The 13,298-nt window shown below is 44.7% G+C and overlaps 1 protein-coding gene across 2 annotated transcripts in view; it reads left to right on the top strand.

Annotated features, from left to right (window-relative positions):
* LOC119458661 (mitotic checkpoint serine/threonine-protein kinase BUB1-like) overlaps nt 1-13,298 on the top strand; it is a 169,812-nt gene that overhangs the window by 74,685 nt on the left and 81,829 nt on the right. For both annotated transcript variants that reach the window (XM_037720526.2, XM_049671339.1), the window contains exon 11: nt 8,650-8,762. In XM_037720526.2, the coding sequence (XP_037576454.1) occupies nt 8,650-8,762 (113 nt within the window). The remainder of the gene's footprint in view (nt 1-8,649; nt 8,763-13,298) is intronic.

Genomic DNA, 13,298 nt, shown 5'->3' with positions numbered 1-13,298 from the left:
GGGTTCGCTGCCATTTTCTACGCGTGACTACGGTAGCGTGGCTGAGACGTCAGCGCGTACACGCATGTTCCGGCGCAACGCAGAATCGGCGACCTTGCCATGTGAGAGGGTGAAATTTCCGCTGCGTTTTTTTTTCTTTCTTTTTTTTTGTTTTGTTCACGCGCGACATTGAGGGGTCTCTCCTAAGCTTTTACTCTATGGCGGTGCTGGAGCAATACCGGTCGGAGACGCCGCCGCATGATTTGGTTCGAATTGACGAGATTCAACTGTAAATTGAATGCACTTTAATAGGACGTTCTGGCGGGCTAGCTGGTTCATAGCTTTTAGACGTTTAGACGAGAATGCAAACGTTCTAGCCACATTCCTCGACTGTCGCATATGCGTGGCGGCTCGGTGCACTTGTTTTGCATATGTGCGGGCCTTGAAAATTGTTGCTTTGGTTATAGTGCGGTGCCGCTTATAGTGCGAATATTCGCGACTCCGGTGACTTGCGTTATAAGTGGTCTACACTGTATAACATTATGGAGGCAAAAGGCGCAGCGCATCAGAAACAGGACACAAGAGGTTGCTCGGAGCACGTGTTCTATTGCAGGCGAGAGAGTGGTATATATGTGATCCCGCAATAAAATCTTGTTGTTGAAAGTTAGCGCCAAACGTGTGTGTTGTCTGTGTTCTTCCTCTTGTGTCCTGTTTCTGATGCACTGCGCCTTTTGCCTCCATCTAATTCTGCTACGAGGAAACTCAAACATTTCTACCAGACCTGCACGTGTCGGGGCAATAGCAAACAATTAATAAAAAAAAAGGTGCTAGGGCCTTCACATTTTAATATAAGACCCAGGGTGCGCACAGGTCCTTGAAATCCTTGAAAACCCTTGAAATTGAAAGTTCTGTTTTCAAGGCCTTGAAAGACCTGGAATTTCTTTTCCGTCCTTGAAAACCCTTGAATTCTTGGAGTTTTCACGGGGTCCGACAGTGTGACTCACATTATATGGCAGTTGAGGGTGGTCCCGGCAAACTTCATTGCTTTCCGCAACGACGGGACCGCGAAAGTCAAACTTCCTGCTCGAGGAAGAAGCGCGCGCGCGTCGCGCACTTTATTTTTTTCCCCTCTGGCTTGCTTCGACTTCGGGGTTGGCCAAAAGCCATAAGTTGCTGGCCACAGTGAGGCTAGAGCGTCTCGACCTCCTCGGGAAAAATACAAATTGTGCCATCATGCTTATTTGTAACGAAAAAGCAGTTACATGAATCTTAACAGTTCAATTTAGTGATATGTCATTTTTTTTTTTGGGGGGGGGGGGGGAGGGTTGCCTTGGGCTGGATTTATTGGCAACCCACTAAAAACAGGTACAGCCTCATAGCCTGAGCGTTGTCTTTTGGCCACATTGTGCTTTGTTTATCTGCGTGCGTGCTCCGGTGTCGTCGACGCTTTGTTTGCTTTTCCCCCCGTTTCGGTTGTGGTGCGCATGGTTCAGAATAATGCCTGGGAAATGTAAATTACAAAACACCTGGCTCAGCAACGACGATTTCAAACTTTGCGTTGCGCCGGACCCCAACAGCGCGAAAATTTGAGAGGAGCCTTAGCAGGCTGGATGAGTTTTTTCATGACCTCCTGAGCTTCAATCCCTCCTACAAAGAGCTGTGGAAAGCAGTCAGGCTGTTGCTTGTTTTGAGCCATGGGCAAGCATCTGTCGAATGGGGGTTCAGCGTCAACTGCCATATCTCCGTAGAGAATCTGAAAGGTTTGTCATACATTTCACAGCGTATCATATGTGACGCAGAGGACAGGGAAGGTGGAATTTTGAATGTTCCTATAACAAAAGAACTCGGAATAGCTGTGTCCGCAGCGAGGCAGCATTACGATGCACACTTGGAATCGGAAAGGAAATGGTACCAGGAAAACTCAAAGCAGACAAAAAGGCGCACAATCATGGAAGACGTTGAAGGGTTGCAGACGAAGAAAAAGAAGCTTCAGGCAGTCGTTGCCATTTAAGGGCCTTTGCCGATGGATATGCAGAAAAGGCTGAGAGAACTGGTGACATCTCGCACGTGGTGAAATCAAACAGCTTGAGAAAGACTGCAAAAGTGAAGGCTGAAGAACTCAGCAGCATTAAGACGCAAATAGAAAAGAAACTGAAAGACCTGCCCTGAGCTTCAGATTCATCTAGTCGAAAGAAACTGTACGTGCACCAAGTCGAATAACTTTCCTTTGTTCGGTCCAATAAAATGTAACGTGTGAACTACCGTATTAAATATTAAAATTTTTTTAAAGGTCTTTGAAAAGTCCTTGAATTTTTTTCTTGAAAACCTGTACGAACCCTGAAGACCACTTGTATTGCCCCTGGAAAAACGTCCTTCCAGCAATGCATTTCAGTTGAAAAGTGAAGCGGACTTTAAGGGGATCGGTGTAAGCTTGGTCTTTGTAAGCTGGCTTTCCCTTGTTCAGGGTTGCAGAGAATTAAGCCTACTTGCCGTATGCGAACGATGGCGAACGGGTCCCGATAACGCTATTGCGTCGTACTCTTAAAGGCGAAGCTTAAGCGTCCTCTGTTTTTATGCCCATATGGGCGAGGCGGGAGCAATTTTTACCTATCACGAAGGGCTAATGGCGGACTTGGAATAAAACGCTGTAGTATCACGCGAAAGGCGAAGCATCGATTGCTATAGCAAATTAGTAGACATCTATAAGAAGCAAGGATAGCATTTTTATTGGCCGTGTAAACTTGTAAACATGTGTTCACTCACTAAATTAACAAGCATGGTATCACGCGCACACACAAGCAAACATGAAAACATCTCACTCGATTACTGTAGAAACTCGCTGTGAAAACGCTCGTGTGAGCAAGCGCGGCAGTAGCAGCAGCAGCGAGCGAATTCACCTTTGTGCTGTCTCACTTCAACGCCAACCATAAGCGGCAAAAAACAGCGCACATGAAGCTATCAGCACTCGCGCTATGTCCCTATTGCAGATTGCTTTCAAGATAGGGCCCGCGCGGCCGTGACACACGCAGCTGCCGCAGGAGTAACGACCCCCCCCCCCCCCTTCGGTGCCTTGCGTGCGATGGAAGACGGCACACTTTAAGCCGCCATCGTCGGCTCACCCTCATGAACTTTGTTTAGTGGGTGCACGAAATACGAGGTGAACTTGCTTTTCAGAACGCTGTATGACTGAACTTCTTTGGCCGACAAGTTGAAAGATGCCAGCACGCATTGAGCTTGAACAGCCATGCAATAAAGCGTTCAGACCCGAACCTCGTCGGTAGCTCGGTGCAATCCTGTAGCGTAGGCATAATCCTTTAACTCCTCAATTTAGGTAGATCATGCACTTGGATCGGCTAAGTCGAAGCTAGATGGCTGTTGGAGTCCAGGTACCCCGGCAAATGCAGCGTCAGACTTGTTCGCCATTAGAGAGAGCAGCGGCCACTTCTGACACCATGTATGATGAAGGGTGCTGACAGACGCTAGTCACATCTACACAAGTGACTCGGAGCTGTGTTCACCCAACGAATCCACACACCTTTATTGGACTACACCATATATACAGAAAGCTTGGCACATAGCGCCCTCAACACATTGGAACTCCTCGGCATGGACCTGTTCCATCTGAATGGACAAAGTAGTTGACTACTATAGTGCAGTCCACTTTCACGATATCAAGAATGAAAAATTCGATGGTTATAACCGATCATCACTATATCTGAACTGCCGTAAAAAAAATTGGAGAATATATCTTTGCAGTCCCGGAACCAAATTTGTTATTTGTGATAAACAATTGATGTTGTAGAAAGTAAGCTTTGAAAAAGTGTTTATTTATACCTCTAAATAGCGTCTAAATCGTTAGGCGCGCTGAAATTGTCAGAAATCTGCACTTGCTTTCGCAGAAGTTTCATATTCACAACCGTCGTGTGCAGAAAAATCAATTAGCGACTAGATTGATGACATTGCACTTTGGTTGAACGTTGGGGCCAGTGTCAAAGACTGGCCATTGTCAATCTTGTCGTCACTGTCACTGCTGCTGTTGCACAACGCCGCCGTCTGTTGCGACAACGATCATGCCGTCCGATATCTCTTCGCAGAACGAGGCAGTACTATCTGCACTCAAACTCCTCCATCGAAGCACCATCTATTTCATCCTCAATAGTGACGTGCTCCCGGAGTTCGGTAATGTCAGTGGCTTCCACCGTGTTGGTTTTTTCTTGGGGGTTTGGTCCTGGCACACAAAGCTTGCATTTTCCCATGGGCATGGCCACTGCTTCTAGCCTTCATGATCGTGGCGCTCCCGGTTTTCATAATCGCCGATATAGACTGCGTGAGCTCGTACTCCTTCGAGTCTTGCAAAATTTGCTTTTTCTCAACAGACAAAGCAGTTGCGATTTGTCGGGGCACCTCTCGCTCCTTCCGCGGCGCATTTCTGCGCACGCTGAGAGAGGGAGGTTGTAAAGGCAGCGCAGGCGCCAATCGCTTATCGCTTTCCCTCCCCCACCCCCCTCCTCTTCTATGGACGACCGTCAGCAATGCAGACGCGAAGCAGCTGGTGTCATCTTGTGCACGCTCCGCCAATTTGCGATGCTCTTTGTGGCTTTCGCTATCCCCGTGCGGGTGGGATGCGCTGCACGGTAATGGCGGCAGATACGAACTAGTGTAGGCACACTTTTCGCCCCGCCTCGGTTAAGGGCAACTTGTGAACGCAAATTTCACGATTATTCTGCATGAAAAACGCTGCCCAGAAGCAAAATTTCAATTGTTATATAGCTTTTTTTCTCATAGTGCTAATGCATAAGTTGATACTCTTAAGCTGACTCGTCGTTATAACCGATATATCGTTACATGTGGTATCGTTATAAGTGGACTGCACTGTAGTTTAGGTTCCCGGAAATAACCTTGAGCTCAAGCGTTTAAGTGTTAATGTGCTAAAAGGCATATGCTCCCACTACGGGATACCTTGCAAGGTTCCGGCCTGACAAAGCATCGCCATTCTCATTGAGAGTTTGCAGCCTTCACTTCCTCGTTTGGCCATACGAGTAGACCCTACAAGAGCCCAGTGAAAGCTGAGAGAATGGTCAGAAGCATAAAAGACTTCTTCCACAAGGCGTCTTGCAGCACAACCAGTGTCTGTTTGTTCTCTTTGCTGTGACATCACAGGCATCATGGGAACCTAATGAGCCACAGCAGCCAGTGTCCCCTCCCACTTGACAACATAACCGAAACAATGAGTGGCTTTGGACAGTCTCTGGGACATGCTGGGGATCTTCATGTTGTGTGTAGCTTGGTGCGTTGTTCTGCTAGGGTTGGCAGTATCGATGAACGATTAATCCTTTTGCGGGATACCTTTAATGGAATAATCTTCATAGATTAATCCCCCTGTCACCCGCCGCGGTGGCTCAGTCAGCTAAGGCATTGCGCTTCTGAGCACAAGATCGCAGGATTGAGTCTGGGCCGTGGTGGCCGCAAAAACGCCCACGTGCTTGCGTTGTAGTGCACGTTAAAGAACCCCAGGTGGTCAAAATTAATCCGGAGCTGTCCACTACGGCGTGTCTCATAATCAGAACTGGTTTTGACACGTAAAACCCCAAAAAGAAAGATGCCCACCTTTCATTTAATCGACCTAATCGATTAGACATGTTCAAATAATCTTTTTTCAAGAGTTTTGACAGGAGTTGCAGGCACGAAAATGTATAAATTGTACTGGAATGTTGGTGCATGAGCAGTGACTATGTGGCTGTGGTGGAGCGACTTGTTTTTCAGTCCCTAGTAATGCTGAGCCACGTGCTTCCCCTATCTTCCCCCATGGTGCGCCCAAAGCCGGAGGCTTGAAATGCCCTCGCAATTCAAGGCAACCCAGTCGTTGATTGTCGTGTCACTCCCAGTCCACTAAAGATGTGGCACAGCATTTGCGCCGGTTTGGAGCATGTATTTGACATAGCGATGGAAATATGTTGATTCCAGCAAATCTATCACTTCTGAGCGTCCTTTCTCACATGCTGGTTGTCCGGCCATTCAAAGGTGTTGGTTTCACTCATACATCCCAGCCAATTGACATTCCTTTGCTCTGTAGAAAAGAAGAGCATGTGGCTTAAAATCCTAAACCAGTAATTTTTTTCCCTATGCATACTGCAATTGCATATTTTAGTTGGACTTAGTTGGACCTTTTACTTTTGCCATTTTTATTTGTTTAACTGTACTGTACAGGGATTCACTAGTGCCATGTATCTTGTCTAATTCTTCTCTAAGTGCCATTTTATAGGATGTATTCTTTGTTTTCAAAGGCCACTAGTGCCAACTCTATTTAGTCTTTAACAAATTAAATATTTTTTATCATATTTTATACACTTGCATTTCTGACTTAATTCCACCTTCCAAACATTAAAATAAGGTCCTACAAAAGCAGGTAACTGTGTTTGCGTGTTTTTAAAGTCCATAGGAAAAATTTTGATTAATCAATTAAATGATGAAAAACCCTGAATTGAAGGCAATTAACTGTTTCCCTACCATGGGGAAAATAGCTGTTTTTTGTATGTTACGGCACATGTCTTTTTCTGAAGGAACTACTGCGCTAAATATTTGTCATACGTAAACAGAAAGCAAAATGGATGCACTTTGCATGCATAAAAGTTTTATTAACGAGATGTTTGTCATAAAGATATAAATTGTTAAAATGAAGATTGTGCGATAAAACTTAACAAAGTTTGTAAGGACACGCTTGTATCTTCTAAGAAAAAAATGTTACGAAACTTATGAGATATACAAAATGTATTGCAGTCTATTAGGCATTCTCTGAAAAAATCAAAATTTTTCATTAGACAGGTATGCCGCTAAAAATTTACTGCAAGCACTACAGTTGTTCGTGCCGGGCTGCGGCTGCCGATGTTCTGGGCTGGTTCGCGTCGTCGTCGATGAAAAGTCAGCGTCCTCTGACTCGCTGCTATTCGTTGCATTGATAAGATCAGCCACAAAGGCAGTGGAATTGCGATATCTGCGATTTCTCCCTGGACTTTTTTTGCGTTCTGCTTTGACGATTGCGAAACTCGGGAGCGCGTTTAAAAATCACTGCCCGGCGGGTAAAAAGTGAACTGCTTAGAAAACAAAAATATAGTTTCTCCTCTTTCACGCCCGATGACGCAGTGTGTCCGTGAGCGGTGTGGAAGGTCTCGAAAGCGGCCTTTCAAACCATCGATAGAGGGCTAACGGTGCTCAATGGGCGCGGTACGGAACGAGTTAAAGCCTAAATGAATGAATAATTGTTGATTGAAAAAAAAAAATTTACTATTCCTATGTTCCGCCATACCGCTTGAACTTGTGAACTAAAGAGGGGATATGCAGAGGTTGCTGCTTATCGACATACTTATCAGTGGTGCCAGTAAGGACATGTTGGGGTACAAAATGAAGTGCAAGCTTTGGATCTAGTGGCGACTCCTTGTCTCTCTGGGTGGTGTCATTGGGCCATGTTTTAGGGGTGGCCCTTCGAGCCTAGCAAACTGTAGCCCTTTCTGTCACGAAATGTGTCGAAAATAACATAACTTAATTCCAATATGCTGCAGACTATTGAAATAAACTCTGTGTGTTAGATGAGTCTCTGTTAATTTTCTAGTTAGTCCTTATAATTGCAGGATGAAATCTCTGTTTAGTGTACAGCCATCTATGTTTCATTTATTGCATAATACAAATTAATGCTACGATCAAAGCACCTACCACTGCGCTCATGGTGGCCGCATTTTGGTGGGAGCGAAATGCAAAAACGCCCGTGTTGGGGGTACGTTAACGATCCCCTGGTGGTCAACGTTAATCTGGAGTCCCCCACTACGGCGTGCCTCTTAATCAAATCGTGGTTTTGGCATGTACAACCCTGGAGACCAGTTCAATGTGATAATAACTGCAGGCATTATGAGAAAGAAAAGCATTCCTTACTAATTAATGCTAGAATGTGCCGTATAAAACATTCTGTCAGAAATTGTAGTATAGTGCCTTTAATAAAGGGGTGGTGTACTCTGCAGTGAATTGGAGTAACACTGGCAAAAACAATTAGTGTACAGAAATGAGTACACGGTGGCTCAAGGGGGAGACCTTACAAATTTCCAAGTTTTTAGTGTGGGGGTCTTCCCCAACCCGTAGTGCCTGCAAGCTACGTAGGGTTCGGGCGAATAAGGCAACAAGCGAGTCAACTCAACAACGTTTATTGCTGCAGGCAATAAAACACACTTGCAGAGGGAAGTCCGCTCTGTATAAGTAATAAATAGGCTTGCCACGTTGCGTGTGGAAGTCACGCAAATGAGGTCACTCGCGGGTTGCAGCAGGTATAGCCGTAGGGGCATGTCAGGTGTAGCGAGGTCAGAGAGACCCGGGGGTCTCTCGATCGCGCTCTTTTATACCTTTTTCGTGAGGGGAATGTCCTCCTCACCCGTCGGATACCTTTCCTCTTCCCGCGCGTCGCGAGAGGCCAGCGAGAACCGGGAGAGGGCAAAGTGCCTCTCTCTCGTGTCCGCCCGGCTCCCGCCGCGTGCGCTACGTGCGCATGCGACAACGAGCGTACGCGGGAGAGGATGGCGGCGTGTGCTCCCCACAGTAGTAAGCGAAGGTAGGATTTCGTATGCTTTCTGTCGTTTGGACGGTGAATGTAGAGGTCTGAGATGTGCACACGCTACCTTTGTTTTCCAGGAGTGGCACCAGGGACCATGCCGTCATGACCAGCAGGATGGTGAATCTCGAGCAGAGCATCCTGGCTGCTGAACAGTCCATCCTGGTCAGTCCTAATGCCCTGGAGGACAGGGGTGAGTGACACCTTGCCCAGCTTGAAGCACTCTTGTGTCCTCCTTTTCTTGCTTTCTTGGGTAGCTGTCAACTCTAACTATAGCACGAAGTCTCGGTTCCTTTAGAGTGCCGCAAATGTAAATACAGGGGGTTTTCTACGGCGCATAAAGAATGAGCCAATTGCATTGCGGTTTTAGACATGAAACAAGACTGTCTATGACGGTCACGTGGTCTAGTGGAATCTCATTAAAGGGACACTAAAGACAAATACTGAGTCAGTTGAAATTGATAAAGTATTCCTGAAGATCTCTAATTTTGTTGATTTCGCCGTAACAGGTTGATATTAGAAGAGAAAGTGACGGTTGAAGTTTTATTTTTGAATTTTGCGCCAGAACTGGTACATCAGCGTGAAAACATTTTTTCGCATTTTGGCCGTTGTGTCTCAGTGAAAGTTCTTGAACTTTCTAACTCTTTTGGAATACAATATAGTTAATTTTTACCAATAAAAGTATGACATGGCCTGAGCCGACAGTGTGAAATTTAACGTCGCAGTGAGCTGGTGTGGGAAATTCAAGGTGGTGTCGCCACCAGTCTTTGTTTTTGCGTTTGCTTGTAGCATCCTTTTTTTTTCGTTATTGTGGTAGGGTAATTTACTAGCACAGGCTGAAGTCATTATTTTTCTCTTTAATGTCCTTTTAATCGTACCTGGTGGGAAAATTCCATAACTAAACAGTAGTATGCAATAATAAGCAACTATAAATTTCCATCCTTTTACACCATGGTAAGTGTTACTCATAATACGCAGTGAGAAGAAATATTAATGCAAAGCATTCTTTGCCAACTTCAGGCGCTCCGATTGAAACTTAGAGTTAACAGCGTTCTTATAGAACACACTGATGCTTTTAAGTATAAATAAGGAGTACAATATGAAAATAGATAATGGCGCCATAGTGGTCACACAATAAAAAAAAATTAATTTCATATAAGGGGGGGGGGGGGGGAGCTGCCGCAGTATTGTCAACACACCCTTTTGTTTTACGAACTGCTGTCTTAAAGGATACGTTTATATAGGCACGGTCATGCTGAAAGTTCCCAAATGCCTTCAAAGTGTCCAGGTAGCTTGTCCATGTGCTTTTCTAAGCCACTGAAGTACTTTTAAGCGCATCTTTGAACACTACTGCTTCATTGCAGCTTATAGTGAAAACTGGTAAACTGGTGGTTTGATTTTTAGTGTTTCAGTTGAGGGTTACGGACAAGCGACCACTTATTGCTTTCACATGGCTTGCTTACTGTAAATGCTCCATGCACTAATGTTTTCAACTCCATTCATAAACCCGCTCCAAAAGCCCATTTTTGGCTGCTCCAAAAACTCATCTGAAAGGCCATGGGTCAGTGGCATCACCGTTTCTGATGGAAAACTTGAAAGCAAAACTTTCTAAGCAATAGAAGATTGCCATGAAGCATGTACAGAATAGTCCACTATTAAACTGAAAGCTTTATTGGTATTTAGCACAACATAACTTCACTATTTCCATAGCTTCAGAGGGAATAAAGGTATTATTCTCAATGGACATTCTATTGGTGAAAAGACAAGTTCCAGACCTTGGTATACTGACTGAACTGTAAAATTTCTGACCTGCGAACTTGGTTTTCCCTTTAATAAATGTAGACTGTACTGTACATCCTTGGTAACAGTTACTGGCAGCTAGCAACATTCTTGTTATGCAATGACAGCAGGCTCCTGGGCATGTGCAGCAGCTGATTTTCCTGCACCAAATTCGTAAGCAATAAACTTAATGTCAAGTTTTATGATAATAGATTTAATGTTTTTTTATTCGATACCCTATATGGAACCCCTAGTCAATAGCTGTCCAAAAATGGAATGGTGAGTAGGCACAAACTTCATGTAAATACACTTTTGAAGGGACCCTGAAACGATTTTGCCAATTTTGTACAAACTGAAACGATTTTGCCAATTTTGTACAAACTTGGAGTTATTAAGGTAGGTCTTTCTAATCATTGATACATTTTAGCACTCCGTGCAAAGCGTAGGGACGGGCGAATGTTCGGTATTGTCGAATATTCGATAGAATAATTTTATATTTGTTATTCTCTTCAATTCGAATTCAGGTATTCGATATTTTCGAATTATTCGGCGCTCCCAAATAGGCAGCCAAAAGCCACGGACGGCCGGTACACATCTCGGAGGCTATGCTTCACGTCATGGCTGCCATACATCAACCATAAATCTCGAAGGTTATACGTTTTTGCATTAAATAGCTGGAAATGTGCGACGCGAAAGAGCAGAAACGGCACCAGCGTAAAGCCGAAACAAAGCGGCGTAGTCCGCATCGCCATAGTCGTCAGCGGAAATCGTACGTGAATGACAGCAACGACGGAACGCTTCGTGCCTATTTGTGCCTTTGTTGCGTTTATCGCCGCGCATAACAACGCATTGGCCGCGGGATTTCATAGTCTCCACCCATCATCGCGTCGATAGCTGCCGCGGTTTCTTTCGCAGTGGTTGTGGCAAAAAGTAGTTTCGTTTTGACTCGTTTTGTTGGCCGCGTGCCTAAAAAGCTGCGTAGTGGCCATCCATGATCGCACAGATAGTGACCGTGATTTCCTCTGCAGTTATTGCAGCGAACGGTAGTTTCGTTCTGACTCGGTGCATGCGTCGGCCGCGTGCCTTAGGGTACGGCAAAAACGCGCGCGTCAGGCCGCGAGTCAGCGTCTTACCGCGAAGTCCACCGTGGCAATTGCGTCTAGAGCACTGCACGGGCCCAGGCCGACCCGAAAGCCCGGGCTGTCCGAAGCGTTTGTCGGCGGGCTCAGGCCGGGCCCGGGCCGGACTCGGGCTTGAAGCCACGGGCCAGGGCCAGACTCGGGCCCGCTCATTAAAGGGCCTAAGTAGGCCTTAGAGCACACGCGACCGTTATGTATTGCATGGTTCAATGCATTCTGTGCCAAGCTGAAGTGACACGTGCAAGATGACTGTATATCTTATCAAAGAAAATAGTAAAACAGATGTTCTCATTTTTAACAGCGGAGCTGTTTCAGCCGGGCATAATGTGTCTGCTGAATCCAAAAATGTGGGCCGATCCTGGCAGCAGTGCAGAAAGGGCCCGAGCGCAATGGCACATACACCTGTGAACTAGCGAAGCTGAGCCTGGATAAGTCTAGCTAAGAATAGTGGGGACTACTTTAACTTAGGCAGTCATCGATAGGCAATTGATAACCAATCAATAGCTAATCAATAATCGATCAATAATCAATAAATTCCGGAAAATGCTGGGGATGACTTGGTAGTGCTTAGCCTAGCCCAAATACGTGGCCAATATCTTGCGATAGACAATCAATAACCAATCAATAGCTAATCAATAATTGATCAATAATAAATAAGTCATAAATTCCGGGAAATGCTGGGGATGACTTGGTAGTGCTTAGCCTAACCCAAAAGCCAGGACTAGCTAGGTGCCCATCAGCTCCGCTGTCTCTTTAGTATTGCGTCGCAGCTACGCTAATTTTGTTCTTTTCCACAAAAACGAACATTGTTTCCGCGTAAGGAAAAATAAATTATACAAAGAACCGCTCCTCACACCATTTCCATGTTACCGCTTTTGCGATTGCACTATTACCAGTGTCGATACTATTGCATTATTTTAGCGCTAAGGCCAGTTACTTCTGTGCTTCAATGCATAAAACAGCGTTTTCCTCAAAGAAAACTGGAATGCCCATGCATTTCGTCGGACACTTTGAAAAATTTATATTGTGAAACTGGTTCAGTTCTGAGAATTCGTTCCAAGTGGATACGCCTTGCGAACTGAGCGGCTATAATTCGTAGATTGAAACCTGTGCTGTAAACTAAATAATTTAAAAGTTAATTAGCATAATTATGTTAATTATTCAGTTAGGCATTTTGACCATTCATTAAGCCATCCATGTCAGAATTAGCTTGGAACTACATAAAACAATTAGCCTTCTTAGAGCGCCGTCGCATTAATGCGAACACAAGAAATCCCGAGATATGGTCAATTCCTTACTTCAGAACACTCTATAAGCATCATTCGTTAATACATAACCTACCATTCACTTTGAAGAAGTACAAAAATGTTGATAATATCAGAAAGAACTCAGCTCATACTTTGTTCGCTTGTAATGTATCTGATGATTATTATACTGCTTTTGTGTATAGTTCTGAGTATATAATGTACAACCTGTTTCGTTTTCTTAGCAAATGTTAATCTTGTAAAATTCAGTCTCATGCTATGTTGTATAGCTGGTGTTATGTTGTTTTGTTTTGCTAGTATTGCTAGTGTAGTGTTGTTTAAAATGAATTCTGTTAAACCTTTTTTCCAATTCTGTTAACTCGCCGTGACGGAAATATTCTTTATCTTTCCATTCATAGCTATTTCGTCCATGAGGAATTCCTGCGATAGCTGGAAATAAATCTGAATGATTGTACGTACATGTGCGCACACTGTTTGCTGTACTATTGCCTTGCCTGGTCTTTTGGGTCATGTCAAGCTACGTATGTAGCTTTTAGTCCAAAATGA

Source organism: Dermacentor silvarum, chromosome 7 (assembly GCF_013339745.2).
Source record: "Dermacentor silvarum isolate Dsil-2018 chromosome 7, BIME_Dsil_1.4, whole genome shotgun sequence".
NCBI classification, from domain to species: domain Eukaryota; kingdom Metazoa; phylum Arthropoda; class Arachnida; order Ixodida; family Ixodidae; genus Dermacentor; species Dermacentor silvarum.
Note: the sequence above shows the minus strand (reverse complement) of the source record. Positions and strands in the feature narration are given on the sequence as shown.